This window comes from Schistocerca serialis, chromosome 1 (genome assembly GCF_023864345.2).
Source record: "Schistocerca serialis cubense isolate TAMUIC-IGC-003099 chromosome 1, iqSchSeri2.2, whole genome shotgun sequence".
Lineage (NCBI taxonomy): Eukaryota > Metazoa > Arthropoda > Insecta > Orthoptera > Acrididae > Schistocerca > Schistocerca serialis.
This window is the reverse complement of record NC_064638.1, coordinates 918,424,168-918,441,374: the sequence shown is the minus strand read 5'-3', so window position 1 is coordinate 918,441,374 and position 17,207 is coordinate 918,424,168. Positions and strand designations below refer to the sequence as shown.

Below are 17,207 nucleotides of genomic sequence, written 5' to 3'. Positions count from 1 at the left end.
GCATAACACACCCTGTAAATCATATGAACACTATACACCGTAAGTAAAGCAGGTAACTGCTATAATTTATCATTAAATCTACTACCAATTAGACAAAGTGTTTGCCAAGTAATTTATACATTCTGTAATATCTTTTTAAGTGGTATATTCTGCCTATCTTTCTAGTTCATTAAATTTTCCCTAACCACACATAATTCTATTGTTGCACTTCGCAGTTAAACTCTTATCCATTTAATTTATTGTCAAATTATGACAGCATGCAAATGTTTTTGCAAAAGCACGTGTAGCTTTACTTTCACATCGTAATTCAGTCTCAGTTTCTTCAACAAGTGACTGTTTTCTCTTATTATGTTGTTTACACCTTGCTTTCACATAACAATATCACCGGCCTCCCACTCTTCCTCTCTCTGTCTTTTTTTTTAATGAAGTAGATTTTTTTTACTTTTCACATGGTAGATCTTCATATTTTTTGCAATAAGTTCATCTTTATTGTGTATTTCTTGATCCTTTCAATGTCCCTTGTATTGGATTTACATTTCTTACTTCAGTGTCCATTATTATGATTCTGCTACTATCAGCTACAAAAACGTCAATGAATTAGTTCTTTGTGACATTGATAATCATACAAAACAGCTAGGAAAGAGCTTTAAAGAGATTAAGTTACCCTAACTGTGGGAAGAAGTAGTACCTTTAAAGATTTTTGAGTAAACTTTTTTAGATTAATAGTTTGAAGATAAACATACTTATGGAAGAAATATTCATTCAGAATCATGAAAAACTCAGCATATCATCCTGAACACAATAAAATTCCTGCTACATATACACACACAAAAATACAGTGTGATACTTCCAATGGAATATTTCCGGAAATAATCATAATATACAAACAAGAAATTAAAAATTACACATTGTTAGTATTGATTTTTCTGAGGAAATGAAGTTGGAATAGTTTGACTACTTGTCAACAGGATTTGAATTAAATCATTGTAGTATATAAAAATATTCCTCATTCTGGTATGTGACATATTGTTCCACATTCTTTAACACTTTCTGCCTTTGCTTACAAAGATTAGTTCATGAAAGATGATTAACCATAAAATTATACTAATTATGTACTGAAAGACAAAATTTACAAACAACGGTAAGAACACAAGAGATGAATCTTGATCAGACTCTGCAACAAGGAAAGAAAAATACCTTAGAATTAATGAACGGATAGAAAGATAGAAAATCCAGTAGTGTTGGAAAAGTTCATATGAAAAAAAAAGAAAAAATCCTCTTCACTGCATGAAGAAATAAAGAATAGTCTCAGTGATATAGGAAAAGGGTAAAAATATAAAAGAAAAGTGCTCAAATAATAACTGGGTAGCATCTAATGACAACCATGCACCATGTAGCAAGGTGGCACAGTCATTAGAACACTGGGCTCACATTTGAGAAGATGATGGTTCAAGCCCAGGTCTGGCTATCCCGATTTAAGTTTGCTGTGATTTCCTTACTTCACTTCAGGCAAATGCCAGGATGGTTACTTTGAAAGGCCATGGCCAAGCTCCTTCCCCATCCTCCCCTAATGCGATGGCACTGATGACCTCACTGTTTGGTCCCCTCCCCCAACTCAACCAACCACGCACCAAAATAAAATCACATTGCAGATTGGCACAATGGGCAGTTGTGGTCATGCACCTTGAATAGTGTAATAAACTCTATCAATGAAAGAATTGTCTGAAATTCTACTCTGGGTACTGAAAGATGAAAAAATTGAAGATGCAGATATATTTACACACAAAGAACAATGTATCAGTGTCAAGAATTATCATAATCATAAAAATGGTAAAAGTATCAGCAAATCATTCTGTGGCTATACTGGAGGTTGGTTCAAAAACAACATACTGCCAACATATTTAAATTACTGATAAAGTTAGTGAACAACAACAAATTCATACAAGAAAAGTTCATAAATTTGTTACATTATTTTTCAGATACTAGAGACCTAATGTGGGTAGAAAGAGCTAACATTGATAGATTTATGAATAGAAGAAGAAGATGTAGGACAGAAAAGAACAAATTCAGAAACAGTACTGCAACAGTCTTAGGTGATGTGTATGCAAAGCATACGAAGTGTGTATGTCATTTTGTGAGTTCCACATATAATTTCAATTAAAGTTCATGAATTTCAGGCAGAATAAAAAAAAATAATATTTACAGACATTTGAGAATTCATAAATGTATTTCTCGATATTTAATTAATTAAAAAATATGTAATTTTTTCCAGTTAAGAACCTTTTTTATGATTTCCAATTTTTTGTGAATCATGTCAACCCATCTTCTTATATGAATATAATAGAGGGAAACATTCCACGTGGGAAAAATTATATATAAAAACAAAGATGAGGTGACTTACCGAACGAAAGCGCTGGCAGGTCGATAGACACACAAACAAACACAAACATACACACAAAATTCAAGCTTTCGCAACAAACTGTTGCCTCATCAGGAAAGAGGGAAGGAGAGGGGAAGACGAAAGGAAGTGGGTTTTAAGGGAGAGGGTAAGGATTCATTCCAATCCCGGGAGCGGAAAGACTTACCTTAGGGGGAAAAAAGGACAGGTGTACACTCGCACACACGCACATATCCTCCACACATACCTTCTTTTAGGGTGAAGGCATGTTTGCGGAGGGAATGTAAATAAAACTTAAAGGGGTCGTTGTGGGGGTGTTGTGAGGGTGACATGGTATTAGAAGGTGGAAAGTGTAACATGAGGTGAAATGAAAATGAAAATAAAAATATATGGGGAGAGATAAAGGTGAACCGGAAAGTAACTGGAGATCTGGAATGAAAAAAGGCGAAAAGGTGTTGGTTACAGATGGGCTATGTTGGACTTGGGTTGATAGACAACGATGTGCATAAAGGTTAGGTGGTTATGTTGCCGCCAAAACACGTTAAAGGACGGAGAGATTCGGGAAAATTTTGAAAAAACTGCGTGTAGTATATTAAAAGGAGTGGTATTGTGGTGGCAGATTATGAAAATGAGGCTAACAATTGTCTGACGAAGAAATAATGACGCTAAAACCTGTGGGAAGCGGCTAAAAATTATAAGTGATGTGGGAAAAACGGAAATGGAAATAAAGCAAAAGTTATTAGAACTGGCTGAAATGGTTGTTTAAAAGATGAAAGGAGCTGTTTGTGAACTAGAAAGGGTGGATATTATAGCGGCGGTAGTGCTGAAAGCGGCAAAAAAATTTTTTTGGTTATGGTTTGGAAGTGGGTTACGTATTAGTTAGTATATATAGGCGGGATAAAATAGTCTAGCAGCTTACGGTAAAAAGGAGAAGGTGAATACAAAGTGAAACTACTGGCAAAAACAGAAAGAGGAAAATAAGACGACAGAAAAGATTTCAAAATGCAACAGTGACAATAACAAATGTAATTGTTGGATTCAAATTAATGATATCAATATAATAGAGGGAAACATTCCACGTGGGAAAAATTATATATAAAAACAAAGATGAGGTGACTTACCGAACGAAAGCGCTGGCAGGTCAATAGACACACAAACAAACACAAACATACACACAAAATTCAACCTTTCGCAACAAACTGTTGCCTCATCAGGAAAGAGGGAAGGAGAGGGGAAGACGAAAGGAAGTGGGTTTTAAGGGAGAGGGTAAGGAGTCATTCCAATCCCGGGAGCGGAAAGACTTACCTTAGGGGGAAAAAAGGACAGGTGTACACTCGCACACACGCACATATCCATCCACACATACCAAATAGAGGGAAACATTCCACGTGGGAATGTATGTGTGGATGGATATGTGCGTGTGTGCGAGTGTACACCTGTCCTTTTTTCCCCCTAAGGTAAGTCTTTCCGCTCCCGGGATTGGAATGACTCCTTACCCTCTGCCTTAAAACCCACTTCCTTTCGTCTTCCCCTCTCCTTCCCTCTTTCCTGATGAGGCAACAGTTTGTTGCGAAAGCTTGAATTTTGTGTGTATGTTTGTGTGTCTATCGACCTGCCAGCGCTTTCGTTCGGTAAGTCACCTCATCTTTGTTTTTATATATAATCATCTTCTTATATGGTTGCAGTGAAGTTACATTTCTAAATCCAATAATTTTCCTAGGTTTTGGATAAATCAAATGATGTGTTTTAAGATGTGGGTTTTCTAGAATTTTGAGTGGACCAATGTATACAGGGTGTTACAAAAAGGTACGGCCAAACTTTCAGGAAACATTCCTCACACACAAATAAAGAAAAGATGTTACGTGGAAATGTGTCCGGAAATGCTTAATTTCCATGTTAGAGCTCATTTTAGTTTTGTCAGTATGTTCTTCCACCTACGCTCAATGGAGCACGTTATCATGATTTCATACGGGATACTCTACCTGTGCTGCTAGAACATGTGACTTTACAAGTACGACACAACATGTGGTTCATGCACGATGGAGCTCCTGCACATTTCAGTTGAAGTGTTCGTAGGCATCTCAACAACAGGTTCGGTGACCGATGGATTGGTAGAGGCGGACCAATTCCATGGCCTCCACGCTCTCCTGACCTCAACCCTCTTGACTTTCATTTATGGGGGCATTTGAAAGCTCTTGTCTACGTGACCCCGGTACCAAATGTAGAGACTCTTCGTGCTCTTGTTGTGGACGGCTGTGATACAATACGCCATTCTCCAGGGCTGCATCAGCACATCAGGGATTCTATGCGACGGAGGGTGGATGCATGTATCCTCGCTAATGGAGGACATTTTGAACATTTCCTGTAACAAAGTGTTTGAAGTCACGCTGGTACGTTCTGTTGCTGTGTGTTTCCATTCCATGATTAATGTGATTTGAAGAGAAGTAATAAAATAAGCTCTAACATGGAAAGTAAGCATTTCTGGACACATGTCCACATAACATATTTTCTTTCTTTGTGTGTGTGAGGAATTTTTCCTGAAAATTTGGCCGTACCTTTTTGTAACACCCTGTACATCCAAAATTATTTTCAGCTCAACAGTTAATAGTTGACACTTCTTGTGTGTTTTTACTAGTAGATGATATCTAATTTTAAATTACTTTGTTTTTATCTTATCATTGTGTCTTCTTCATATTATTTCCCATCTCTTTTCGTAGTTTCTTTTACAATTGCTTCATGCTTATGTGGAGACATAACACTACATGGTGGAAATGTGATGTTTGATTACAGATCTTTCTACAAATGATTTCATACTTTCAGACAAAAACTGCATTCAAGCACCTGATAAGATAACTTTTAGTTTGCTGACATGTCTAAAATGATCTTGGTTGGTTGAGTTGGTGGAGGGGGACCAAGCAGTGAGGTCATTGCTCCCTTCGGAGGAGAGAAGGACTTGGAAGGACATTGGCTGTGCCCTTTCAAAGGAACCATCCTGGCATTTGCCTGAAGCGATTTAGGGAAATTACGGAAAACCTAAATCAGGATGGCTGGACACAGGTTTGAACCGTCATCCTCCTGAATGCAAGTACAGTGTGCTAACCACTGTACCACTTGGCTCTGTCTAAAATGGTCTTTTTCAGTTTTTGAGATTATATATTTGCTTGTAACTTTTCTAACTGGGCACAGTGTAACAAATTTAGATAAAACGTTTACCATGACAAAAATGTAACAATGTCCAACTTCACATTTTGGCAGGAGTCTATAAATAAGTTCTCTGGAATAATTTTTTGCATTTAATCCTGTCATGTCCTATTACTTACTTTGATGTGCTGACACTTAACACAAGTTGACAACTCTTTCCTCACCTCTTCAACCGTATTATAAAAATTGATATTTTCCTGTAGCTTTCGTATATATTTCTGAATACTGCAAGGACTATAGCTTTCATGCATGTGTATAATTAACATTTCTGTTTATTCATTTGACCAGCTTAATTTCCAGTTACAAGAATCTACATCTGTTTCCTGGAAAGTGTTCCCTTAATACCTTGTAATACTTGTCCAATTTCTTTACTTCTTTTTACCTAAATAGCTTTTTACTAGTCTCTAGTTGGATCATGGTTCTGACTTCTTCTAATTTCATTGCATATTGATCTAAAATTTTTTGTCATGCACACCTTCCATATACTTAATTTTGAATTATTTTTCCTCATATTGGTGAAAAGTTTCAGTGATTCCTCCTACCAGCAACATCAGCAAAGTAGCTGCAGCAACATTGCCAGATCCTTTAATGTGTCTGATTCAATAGTCAGACTGTTGTAAGTGAGCCAGCTATGGCTTCACTTCTGCATATCGCTTAAGGCTTTGTGATCCATATACACTTTTACCTTGTGTCCAAGCAAATAAGTCCTAAATTTTTTGAATACCTAGTATATTGCTAGCAACCATTTACCAGTGACCGAGTAAGATTTTTCATGTGTAAAAAGCATTCGGCTTGCAAATTCAATTCTACAATGTATAATTTCTCCATCAGCATCTTAATCTTGAAAGAGTTCTGAGCCCAGTGGAAAATTACTACTGTTAGTTTGTAAACAAAATGGTAAATTAAAATCAAGAATGTATAACAAATTCTGATTGTTTAATTTTTTCTCAGTCTTCCCAAAAGCCTCCTGACTATCTTTGCTCCATATAAAAACACAGTTGTTTAGGCAACATGCATTTAATCTTGGTTGATTTATGAATTTTCTGTAAAAGCTACATAAAATGTTAAAAAAATTCAATTGGTTTCTCTTACATGGGGCAGGATATTCTGCAACAGGTATAATTTTTTCTATATCTGGCAAAATTCCTACTACGATAATAAAATATCCTAACAATTATAGGTCAGATTCCATCTCATCTACATTTCTTACAAATGTGTTTTAAAAGTTAAGTAGATTTCCTCCAATTTGCCCCCATTATCAAGACATCATCAATAAACAAGAGTTTTTGTCCTATTGAGTAAAACCCTGCATTCACACTTCTTATTCAAGATATTTCCTGAATAAAGTATTCGTTAAGTCCAGGTGTAATTAAACATCCAGTTGTAAATGTTTCTTTTTAAATAGTAAAACTTACTACCATCATCTACATAATCAATAAGTTGACATATGTTGTAAATTATCATTCTGTAATGTCATTTGGAATGATGTTCTGGGTTTACTTATCATTGAGACAGAAAGTCTTCATGGCACAAAAATGTGCTGTAAGAATAATATGTGGTGCTCACCTACAATCATATTGTAGACATCTGTTTAAGGAGCTGGGCAGTCTGACTGTTGCTTCACAGTATATTTACTCTCTCATGAAGTTTGTTCTAAATAACCTAATATAGTTCAAAAGGAACAATAATGAACATAATTACAATAGCAAAAGGAAAAATGATATTCATTACTCCACATTAAGTTTGTCTTCATCACAAACAGAGACACAAAATGCTGCAACAATCATTTTTAATCACTTAACCAGTGTAAAAAGTCTGACAAGTAGCAAAGTAAAATCTGAAAAGAAACTGTGAAAGTTTCTCCTTGACAATTCTTTCTATTCTGTAGAATAACTTCTATTCCTGTACTGTCTGAAATCTAGTGAATAGGAGAAAGAAAGGAAGATTGGGTTTGATGTCCCATCAACATTGAGGTCATTACAGATGGTGCATAAGCTCAGATTGTATCAAGGATGGGGAAGGAAATTGGCCATCCTCTTTCAAAGGAACCATCCTGGTAATTGCATGGAGTAATTTAGGGATATCACAGAAAATCTAAATCTGGATATCTGGACACAGGTTTGAACCATCATCCTCATCATGAATGAGAGTCCAGTATGCTAATCACTGCACCACCACCTCACTTGTTGGTGGGTAGGAATTAATAGCCCACATCTGTATGTCTTTCTTTCTTTTTGTAATATATTTTTTAAAAAATTAGAAATGTTCGGAATGTAACCATAAGTACAAATTAATTTATGATGCAAATGTAAACTAACTTGTTCCACATCATTATGATCTGTCATGCAGAATGATCTACGGAACATGTAACTAACTAATTACATTAAAATAATAATCATCTACACTATCAGTAATTGTGTGCATTTGAATGTTCTGCTGAGTTGTTTGTTTCCAATTTATGCACAATATGTCAATAACTGAACCATTTGTCTTCTTCAGATGCTACAGGTTTTGCTATTATGTGTTCTCTCTCTTCATGGAGTCCAACCAGACTGTGAACAATTATTGGTTGCATGCTGCTATTATAGCTGAACTCGATTTTCAATGCCCACTACACCTTTTGTGCACATTAGTTTTTTAAAGGTGGTACTGATATACTGTGAAAGATAAATGCTCCCAGTGTCTTCCAACTCAGATGGATGTGATGGCCAGCAAGATTTTAGTAAATTGATGGCCAGCCCTCAAGCATTAGTTAAATTGAAACTGCTGTCTTTGTTTATTAGATTTTCTGACATCATTAGTTAAACTGAAAGTTCCTTCCCTGCTTATTAGGTTTTCTGGTAACTTTATTTTTGTAGACTCCTTAATTATGCTATTCCAGAATCTTGGCATTTGCTCCATGATATTGATCTCATCAGATTGCTCGTTGAAATATTGTGTATAAGATGGAAACAACAGCTCAGCAGAACACTCTGAAGCACACTGTTAATCATCTGTGCTGAGAAAACCTGATACATCACAGCAGTATCATTCTTATCTTTTTGTTTGTTTGACACTGAACACTACTATGACACTTACCTATCAGTTGTTCAATAACAGAGTACCTAATCTTATGCTGTCACTAATGATACATAGTTTTACACTCATTGATAATTACTTTTCTGAATTTTTTTATCTTTACTAATGGCATCACTATTGTCACCAAGTTCATAAATAAATAATACAACTTTCTCCATTTTATCAGGTAACAAAAATATCATCATAAGACTGGTTTTTCTCAAGAAATTCAATTATAGACTAAATAGCTGTCACACTGTCACTAATATTATGTAAATCCTTAACATTGTTGTTAGGTATTGCAACAACACTTTTACAATTACTAATATTCCATCCATTCCCAGTGCTTTCAATTTTTCCTTGAAAAAAATAAAATATTTCTTCTGTTCATCGTTTAGCCTACGAATCAACATAGCTATCATTCTCTGTAATATCAGAAACACGTCATCATTTTCTCCCCTCCCTCTTTCAGAATTGTTTCTACATCTATTTACATTTAAATTTTCTTCAGTTAACACAGTGTTCATATCTTTTTTATCTGGCTCTGTCACTAGCTATTTAATTCTTAAGTCATCGTTTAAATCACTTAGCCTATCATTTTCTGAAAAGTGACTAGTTTATACCCAATAATAATATTCTATTACTTTAATAAGGCAATGTAAAGTCAAGTATGGAATAACAACAATATGGAAAGGATACATTACTCACAACATAGAGAAGGTGTTGAGTTGCAAGCAGGCACAATGAAAGAGACTGCTAAAATATTAAGCTTTTGGACATTTTCCTTCTTCCAAAGTAGAAAACACACTCACAATCATCCAAGCTCAACTCGCACACACATTGCCACTGTCTCCAGCCTTTTGGGCCTCCTGCCATATTGTATTTATAAGTGTGATTTTCATTTTGGATGAAGGACTTCGTCTGAAAGGATTATATTTTAGCAGTCCTTTTCATTTTGCCTCTCTGCATCTCAACACCTCATCTATGTGGTGAGTAGCAGCATGTCCTGTCCATGTTGTTGTTGACTTAATTACTTCTTCATCCTCCTCTTGATTATGTGTGTTCATTGCCCTTATCTGTATCTTTCAGTTTGATTGGTTTAAAAGTTGTTCTTACAACAGACATTACATTTGTAGTACAACAACATTTTTTAAAATGATTGCTTATTGTTACACTTGAACCTTAATGTTCTATATTCCTATTATTTGCCCATATATTACTCTGCTCATTTTCCTCTAAATTATAGACCCTCAATGGAGCAACCACTAGGCTCCCACTATCAGTTTGTCAAGTGGTCTAATCTCCTCATGTCATTGAGACAGTAGAACCCAGGCAGTAAATATGCATAAGGACATGGCACATAAAACATGAAAAATATGTTGGGTTGGTCATATAAATATTGTGCAGAAAACACACTACCAGCTTAAATGTAATACTATATTGGAAACAAGTTGCAGCACATAATATTTATTCCGCTACTGCTCTATTGTCAGGCTGACAATCTGTCAGTTGTAGATACAATATATACTAAATTTATAAATAAAATGTTTGTTCATTTTGAACAAAATTATTATGGCATGATCCCAAAAAGGTGGAGGCAAGGAAGAAAGGAAAAATTTTTCAGATAATTCAGGGTTAATTCAGTGTGAACTTTTTTTATTTTCTTTTTTTAACTACCCACATTCCTCTCAGTCATGAGTGCATATATAACTGTGGTTGAATAAATGTCATTTGTGCCATTATTTCACAATGGAGAAATTTAGAAAGAAATATTGTACTTTTCCAGAGCATGAAGATTTGAAACTTTCTGATCTTGAAGAGATAGCTACTCTTGGTGTTGGAGGATTTGGAAGAGTTGAGTTAGTAGTGAGCCGAACCAATAAAAATCTTGTGTTTGCACTGAAGAAGCTGAAAAAATCATATGTTGTGGAACAACAGCAAGAACAGCATGCTTATAATGAGAAGAATGTTATGCTTCGATGCAAAGACTGTCCTTTCATATCAAGGTTGTCATACAGTGCTACATCTTTGTGTTTTGTGTCCATAGTTTACTGTGATCTAAATTTAATACTGTGCTGTTTCTGTTAATGAATACGTAAATGTTTCTTTACGTTCTGTGAGTGAAGTCAAGTGGAATTCGGGATATAGTCTTTCTGATAGCTGTTTGTATGAAATGACATACTTGTTAGGTAGCAGTCTGTAGATCCATACATCATTCCACAATGATTTTAGACAAGTCAGTGTAATACTGTTCTGTAACACAATTAAAAATGAATGTACTCATATATGAAAGCATCTAATTACTAACAGAATTACTTTCACAAGGTTTTATTCACTGAGTTAATATTATTTTATACATATACACATGTGCAAATAGGTTAGCTGATAATATCAAAATTAATGTTATACTATTCACTCATACTGAGTAACTAGTAATCAGACATATTTCACAGGCTTCACTTTTACCAACTTCTGAAGTTACCTGGTAGTGTACACAGTCCTTCCAAAAAGTTATGAGACTGATTTGATTCCTGGCCTATAGGTAGCATCAATGGAGTAATTACAATGTCAGCTTCAACTAACAACTGTAAAAAAACATACATACATTTGACCAATAAGATGTGAGCAGGCAGTGTCCAATAGTAGAAGTACAGCGACAGCAATTGAGCATTGTTATGTCACAAGTCTCAATGGAGTAAATATCTCCAAATGAAGTGTTCAAAACCTTCTCCAGAAAGTTCTGAAGAGGAGAAAAGTTTGTGCAAAATTTATCCTGCACATGAGTCCCGACGATGTGTCGATACCTGCCACAACTTGACTGGAATTGAAAACAAACCTCTCTTCTCAGAGAAAAATCATCATGGGGGACAAGACTTATTGACTTCAATACAAATGTACCACAAAATGACAAAGAGCAGAAATTCCCATAAAGGGACAATGTTTGGCCAACATAACCAATATTGAAGCCAATGGGACACACTACTCGAGCAAAATCCTAAAGAGGAAGTTTGCTGACAGTTTCACTTGGTTGTATGAATAATCTGTCCACTGTACTATATAGGACACCTGAAGTATTAAAATGACAGCCCTAACTTTTAAATACTTTTCATTAATCCAGCCTCAAAACTTTCGGAACTGACAGGGTATATTGCATATTTAATAGGTTATATTTTGTCATTTTAAATTTATTGGTTTTAGTTATTTATTTAACCTTTTTGGGAGTTAATTGTATATTTTGTTAGTCTAGTAGAAAATATTGTTTTTAATTTTTCATTGTCCTTCTCTGGTAACTATAAAAAAATACAGCTCCTCTTTTACAACCATGGTCCTGCTACTTTAATTACCATTAGAAGTGTTTTTGATATGTCGAATAAATTGATATAAGTGCACACATCACACAGTTAGATTCTAGTGTCACATTTTCTGGCAAATTGTAGAACAAATCATGGCATATTTGTATCTTTTAATGCGTCATGTATTTGCAAGTAGAAATATATGATGTTATATCTGCTTGTCATATCTGTCAGCTTGCTGTGAGGCGAAATAATTTTTGTTGGAATCTTTTACACGTTTTTATCTTTGGAAAAGATTGCTAAGCTGCAGCCTTGAATTTTCACCAAAATAAATGTGACCATAATGCATATCAATAAATAGCCTTTCCAGATTGGAGCAGTAGACACAGACACACACACACACACACACACACACACACACACACACACACACACACTGCAGTGTTGCGCTTATGTGAGTGAGTGTGTGTGTGTGTGTGTGTGTGTGTGTGTGTGTGTGTGTGTGTGTGTGTGTGTGTGTGTGTGTGCATGTGTGTATGTGTGTCTATTGCTGACAAAGGCCTTAATGTCCGAAAGATTTAATTGTGTGAATCTTTTTATTGTGCCTATTGCGACTCAGCATCTCCACTATATGAAACGTATAACATTTATTATCATCATGCAATACAGATACCTTCAAGCAGAACTGCATAGGTTAAGGATAAGAACAGAATGAGGATTAGAAATGGCCAATATATCCTCATATTATTGTAACTAACTAGCTTGTAGAACTACAAAATGACAGAGATTTTTGAACTGCATGTTTATTAACACCTCTGATATAGTGTACAGTAACTTACAAATACAACAAACACCAGAAATAAAGCTATAATGGCTTCTTTGTAACAGTTTACCTCCACAAATATGTTGCGTGAATGTATTATTTTATGGGCATTACAAACATGGTGGACTACATTTTCTTTAAAAAATAAGAAGAATAATGTATAACTTTATTACTCTGAGCAATTGAAAATCTATTCTACAGAATTTATCTTGTTTTTACTGATTTCTGTCTTTTCTTGCATCTGAAAAAAAAGAAGATATATTCAGCAGTTTTGTAGGGTCAGAAATGTTCACGCATTGGTTCCAGTTGGATTGCAGCAGATTTTAATAATCTGGTGACCTTGTTGGGCCAGCTAGGGTTTGGCAAGCATGAAGACAAGCAGTGAAAACTCCGGGTGTGTGTGGGAGGGTATGATCTTGCTGAAATGTAAGTTCAGGATGACTTGCCATGAAGGGCAACAAAACAGGGTGTAGAAGATCATTGATGTACCACAGTGCTGTAAGGGTGCCGCGATGACAACCAAATGGGTCCTGCTATGAAATGAAATGGCACTCGGCCCATGACTTCTCTGTGTCAGACCATATGGCAGAGGACAGTTGGGTTGGTACACCACCACTGTCTGGGGCATCTCCAGACATGTCTTTGCTGGTCACTGGGTCCTGGAATCTCATTCACTAGAGCTGAATTGTCCTCAGTGATGAGATGCACTTTGAATTGAGCCCTTGTGACCAGTAAAGACATGTCTGGAGATGCTGCAGACAGTGTTGGAATACCAACCTGACTGTCATGCACCATACAGCCCAAAAACCTGTAGTGATGGTCCAGGCTGCCATTTCATTTCATAGCAGGCTACATTTGGTTGTCATCTGTGGCACCCTTACAGCACAACACCCTTATGGCACAGCAGTACATCGACAATATTCAACCCCCCATTTTCTTTCCCTTCATGGCAAGCCATCCTGGGCTCATATCTCAGCAAGATAATGCCCAGCCACACAAGATGAGAGTCTCTACTGCTTGTCTTCATGCTTGCCAACCCTTACTTTGGTCAGATAGATCACCAGATCCCTCCTCAACTGAGAATGTTTTGGAGTATTATAGGGAGCGCCCTCCAACCAGCTCCGAATTTTGGTGGTCTAACAAGCCAATTGCATAGGGCACAAGGGCGAGAAAGAGACCAACATGTTACTACTGTGCTAAGTTCATGAAGAACTTTCTCTTGAAAAAGAAAATCATCCAATTTTCTGAAGTTCTAATCATTTGTTTGTCTGACAAGTACATGACATCTAACGATTTCCATCAAATTTGGATAATTCATTTGTGGTGTGTCTTTTTTTCTTCTTAGAGTGTATATACTCCCCTGTGCTAAGAAAGTCTGTTTTGCTTAAGAAGTTCAGAAGTTCTTGGAATGTCTTCTCACTCACACTGTTCCACACACTTTTAATTGGACATGTTGCTAGTTGTGAACTTACGATCAAGGATTTTTTCTATTAACTCCAGTCTCATTGGTATTCTTTGCAATTGGTCTTTATTGTGATATTCATTGTTTTAAATTCATAATTAGGTTACACTAAATCCAAATAACAAAACGGTTTTGAACATTACTTGATATCTAGTTTATCATGGGTGCTGTGTATAATTGTGCGAATTAGATGTTTCATAAATAAATGATATGAACCCCAGTACTGTTAATCATTTTTTGGATGTGTATGATGAAAAGCTCCATTGCATGTAGTCTCGTACAAACATTTAGTGCAATTAGATAAATGAGCAACAGCGACACTTTCTCATTTATGTCAGTTCTTGAATACCCCACTTTGTGTTTCCGTTTAGAAGAAAAAAACATTTGCAAATAATGGAATTTACGCAGTTTTTTTGTTTTTCTACAGGTTGTATCGGACATATCGTGATTCAAGGTATGTTTACTTTTTGATGGAACCATGTCTTGGAGGTGATGTATTTTCTCTACTTCAGAGACGCCATCTTTTTGATGAGAAGACAGCTCGTTTCATGACAGCTTGTGTAGTGGAAGCACTAGACTATCTACACACTCGTGGTTTCATCTATCGTGATTTGAAACCTGAAAATCTCCTCTTGGATTCGAAAGGTTATATTAAAATGGTAAGTTTATTATAGAATACCAGACAAACATTTAGAAAATTAAGACATTTAACTGTTAATTTTTCTAATTATGTCCTTTATGCATTAACTACACATATCTTTTTTCAATACCATTGTTCAGGTTGGATTCGATTGTCTCTGTTGTGCACAGCAACTGTGCTGTATTTCAAATGGGAAGAAAGTCAGCAATCAGTCATGATTAAGTCTCTACTTTATTGCAGATCTACATTTCAGCTACAATATAGCTTGTTTACAAGCCTGCTGAGTCCACATGCCTCAGTTCATATGCACTGATCATAGCTTTATTATAGCTGAAATCTAAATCTTTAGTAAGACTGAACTGCAACTCATTGCTGACTTCCTTTCTGTTAGAAAATCATTCTTGGTTTTTATTATGAAAATTCTCCATGGGAAAATAAATAAAAAAAAAAGGGTTTGTTTCCATGACCATCATAGCTATTTCATAAAAATTATTATTGGTCTTTCCATCTCAGGGTTACTACAGTCAAATATTAATAGTGCATAACAATGTTTCATTCTGACAGTGTGTTAATTCTGTAAATATTAGCTGTTCAAATTACCACATTGTATTCATCTATTTTGACAATCTCCTGACAAATGATCAGTAGTAGGTATTATATTCAAATGATCTATGTATTTGTTTTATACTTTTTGACATGTTCCACAACCATGAGAATCATCTCATTTTTTGGATCTATGGAACAAAACCTGAGTCTAATCTATTCTAGTCTAATGAGAATGTTTCATCAGATGTGTTTCACTTTTATTTATAAATCAGTTTCTATGGCAATTTTTTGTTTATCCTTTTCTTTATGTATTCTGAAGTCCTCCAATGACAACAAAAGTAAAAGGAATGGACACCATAACATGTAAACAAGAAGCAAAAATACCAATTACCATAGAAGGTACTTAATAAATAAGAGCAAAATGGATACTCTTTAATTACAGTTAGCTTAAGACAGAAAAACTTATAGTAATTGACAAATAAATGAGCTTTACAAGCTAAATAACAATAAATGTATACAACATAACACTGTAGGATATCATGAAAGTGATTGATTATACAAGATGATGCAGATGAGGGGAATTATTTGCTTCTCATCTTGTATGTTAACAAGGTTGTACAGTTCAGTCTCAGTCCAGCATTGCCAAGAAGTGTTGAATCCCATTCAGTTTTGGTTTGCTAATCTCATATGTATTTATTTCTGAAACATAATCTTTTTTAAATTCAGGTGGTCAACAGTGACTACATGAAGCAATATATGAAGACAATCTGACAATCTGACAGCCTTTACCAGCCATCAACATGTTTTTAGTACTTTATTTTACATTTGTAGATTTTTACCACACTTTAGGTACTTCAGATAAATTTTTAGATGTGAAGTAGTAACTGTAAAAAATATATGTGTTTTGTGTAAAGAAACCTTATGTTAAAATGACACATTCCGCATCATTATGAAATGTCATACTCATAATCAACAGAACAAGGATTAATATATGTATGTATGTATGTATGCATTTAGTGTCAAAATGGATGCTGTTATGATGTTTCTATCCAAGATGCACAGCTTTATTTTGGTGCATGCATTTATACAAAAAGTGACCTAACTTCACAATGACGCTTTCACAACACTAGTGAGCAAAGATTGTAGAGTCATTTACTTAGAATCATGGTTGTTGTAACTCTATTTCTTATTTTCTGGTTCATTATGGTTTCATTGGCCTGTTATCTGACATCCAGTTTGAACAAAAGCGTTCTCTTTAGCTTTCAATTCATCAGGCTTCTCAGCTGTACACATACAGGTTGCACCTACACTTAGTTATCTCATCTGCTCACTCTCCCTTAGGTCATTGACTTAGTTTCTCCTTATCTCTTGAGATCCAGTAAGGAACTTTCTTAACTTATTTACTATCCACTCATCTGGTTTAATGTCCTGCTTACCCCTACCTTATTTTCAGTGGCAGTGATAATTATGTTTTCCATCTCATTTTGTTGTCTGATCTATTTGTTAAATGATCTACATCTCTTGGTGATAATCAATAAGCATTTTGCCATTGCCTATTGAGCAACCCTTCATTTTTGAATGGTTTTTGCTGTAAAACTAAATGTCTTTCTGCCATAAGTCAAATCTGGAAATGCACAATGACTTCCAGGGATATTGTAAACTTTAATTTGAAAACCATTTACTTTACCAAAAGCAATCCAGACTACTTTTAATAATCTATTCTCTTTTCCTGTCTGTCTGGCTATTACCTTCATCTAATGCAGATACAGAAAATCATCAGTTGGTTT

The 17,207-nt window shown here is 35.3% G+C and overlaps 1 protein-coding gene across 1 annotated transcript in view; it reads left to right on the top strand.

Annotated features, from left to right (window-relative positions):
- LOC126412303 (cGMP-dependent protein kinase, isozyme 1-like) overlaps nucleotides 1-17,207 on the top strand; it is a 339,254-nt gene that overhangs the window by 142,160 nt on the left and 179,887 nt on the right. The window contains exons 9-10 of the mRNA XM_050081827.1: nucleotides 10,443-10,662; nucleotides 14,662-14,893. Of these exons, the coding sequence (XP_049937784.1) occupies nucleotides 10,443-10,662; nucleotides 14,662-14,893 (452 nt within the window). The remainder of the gene's footprint in view (nucleotides 1-10,442; nucleotides 10,663-14,661; nucleotides 14,894-17,207) is intronic.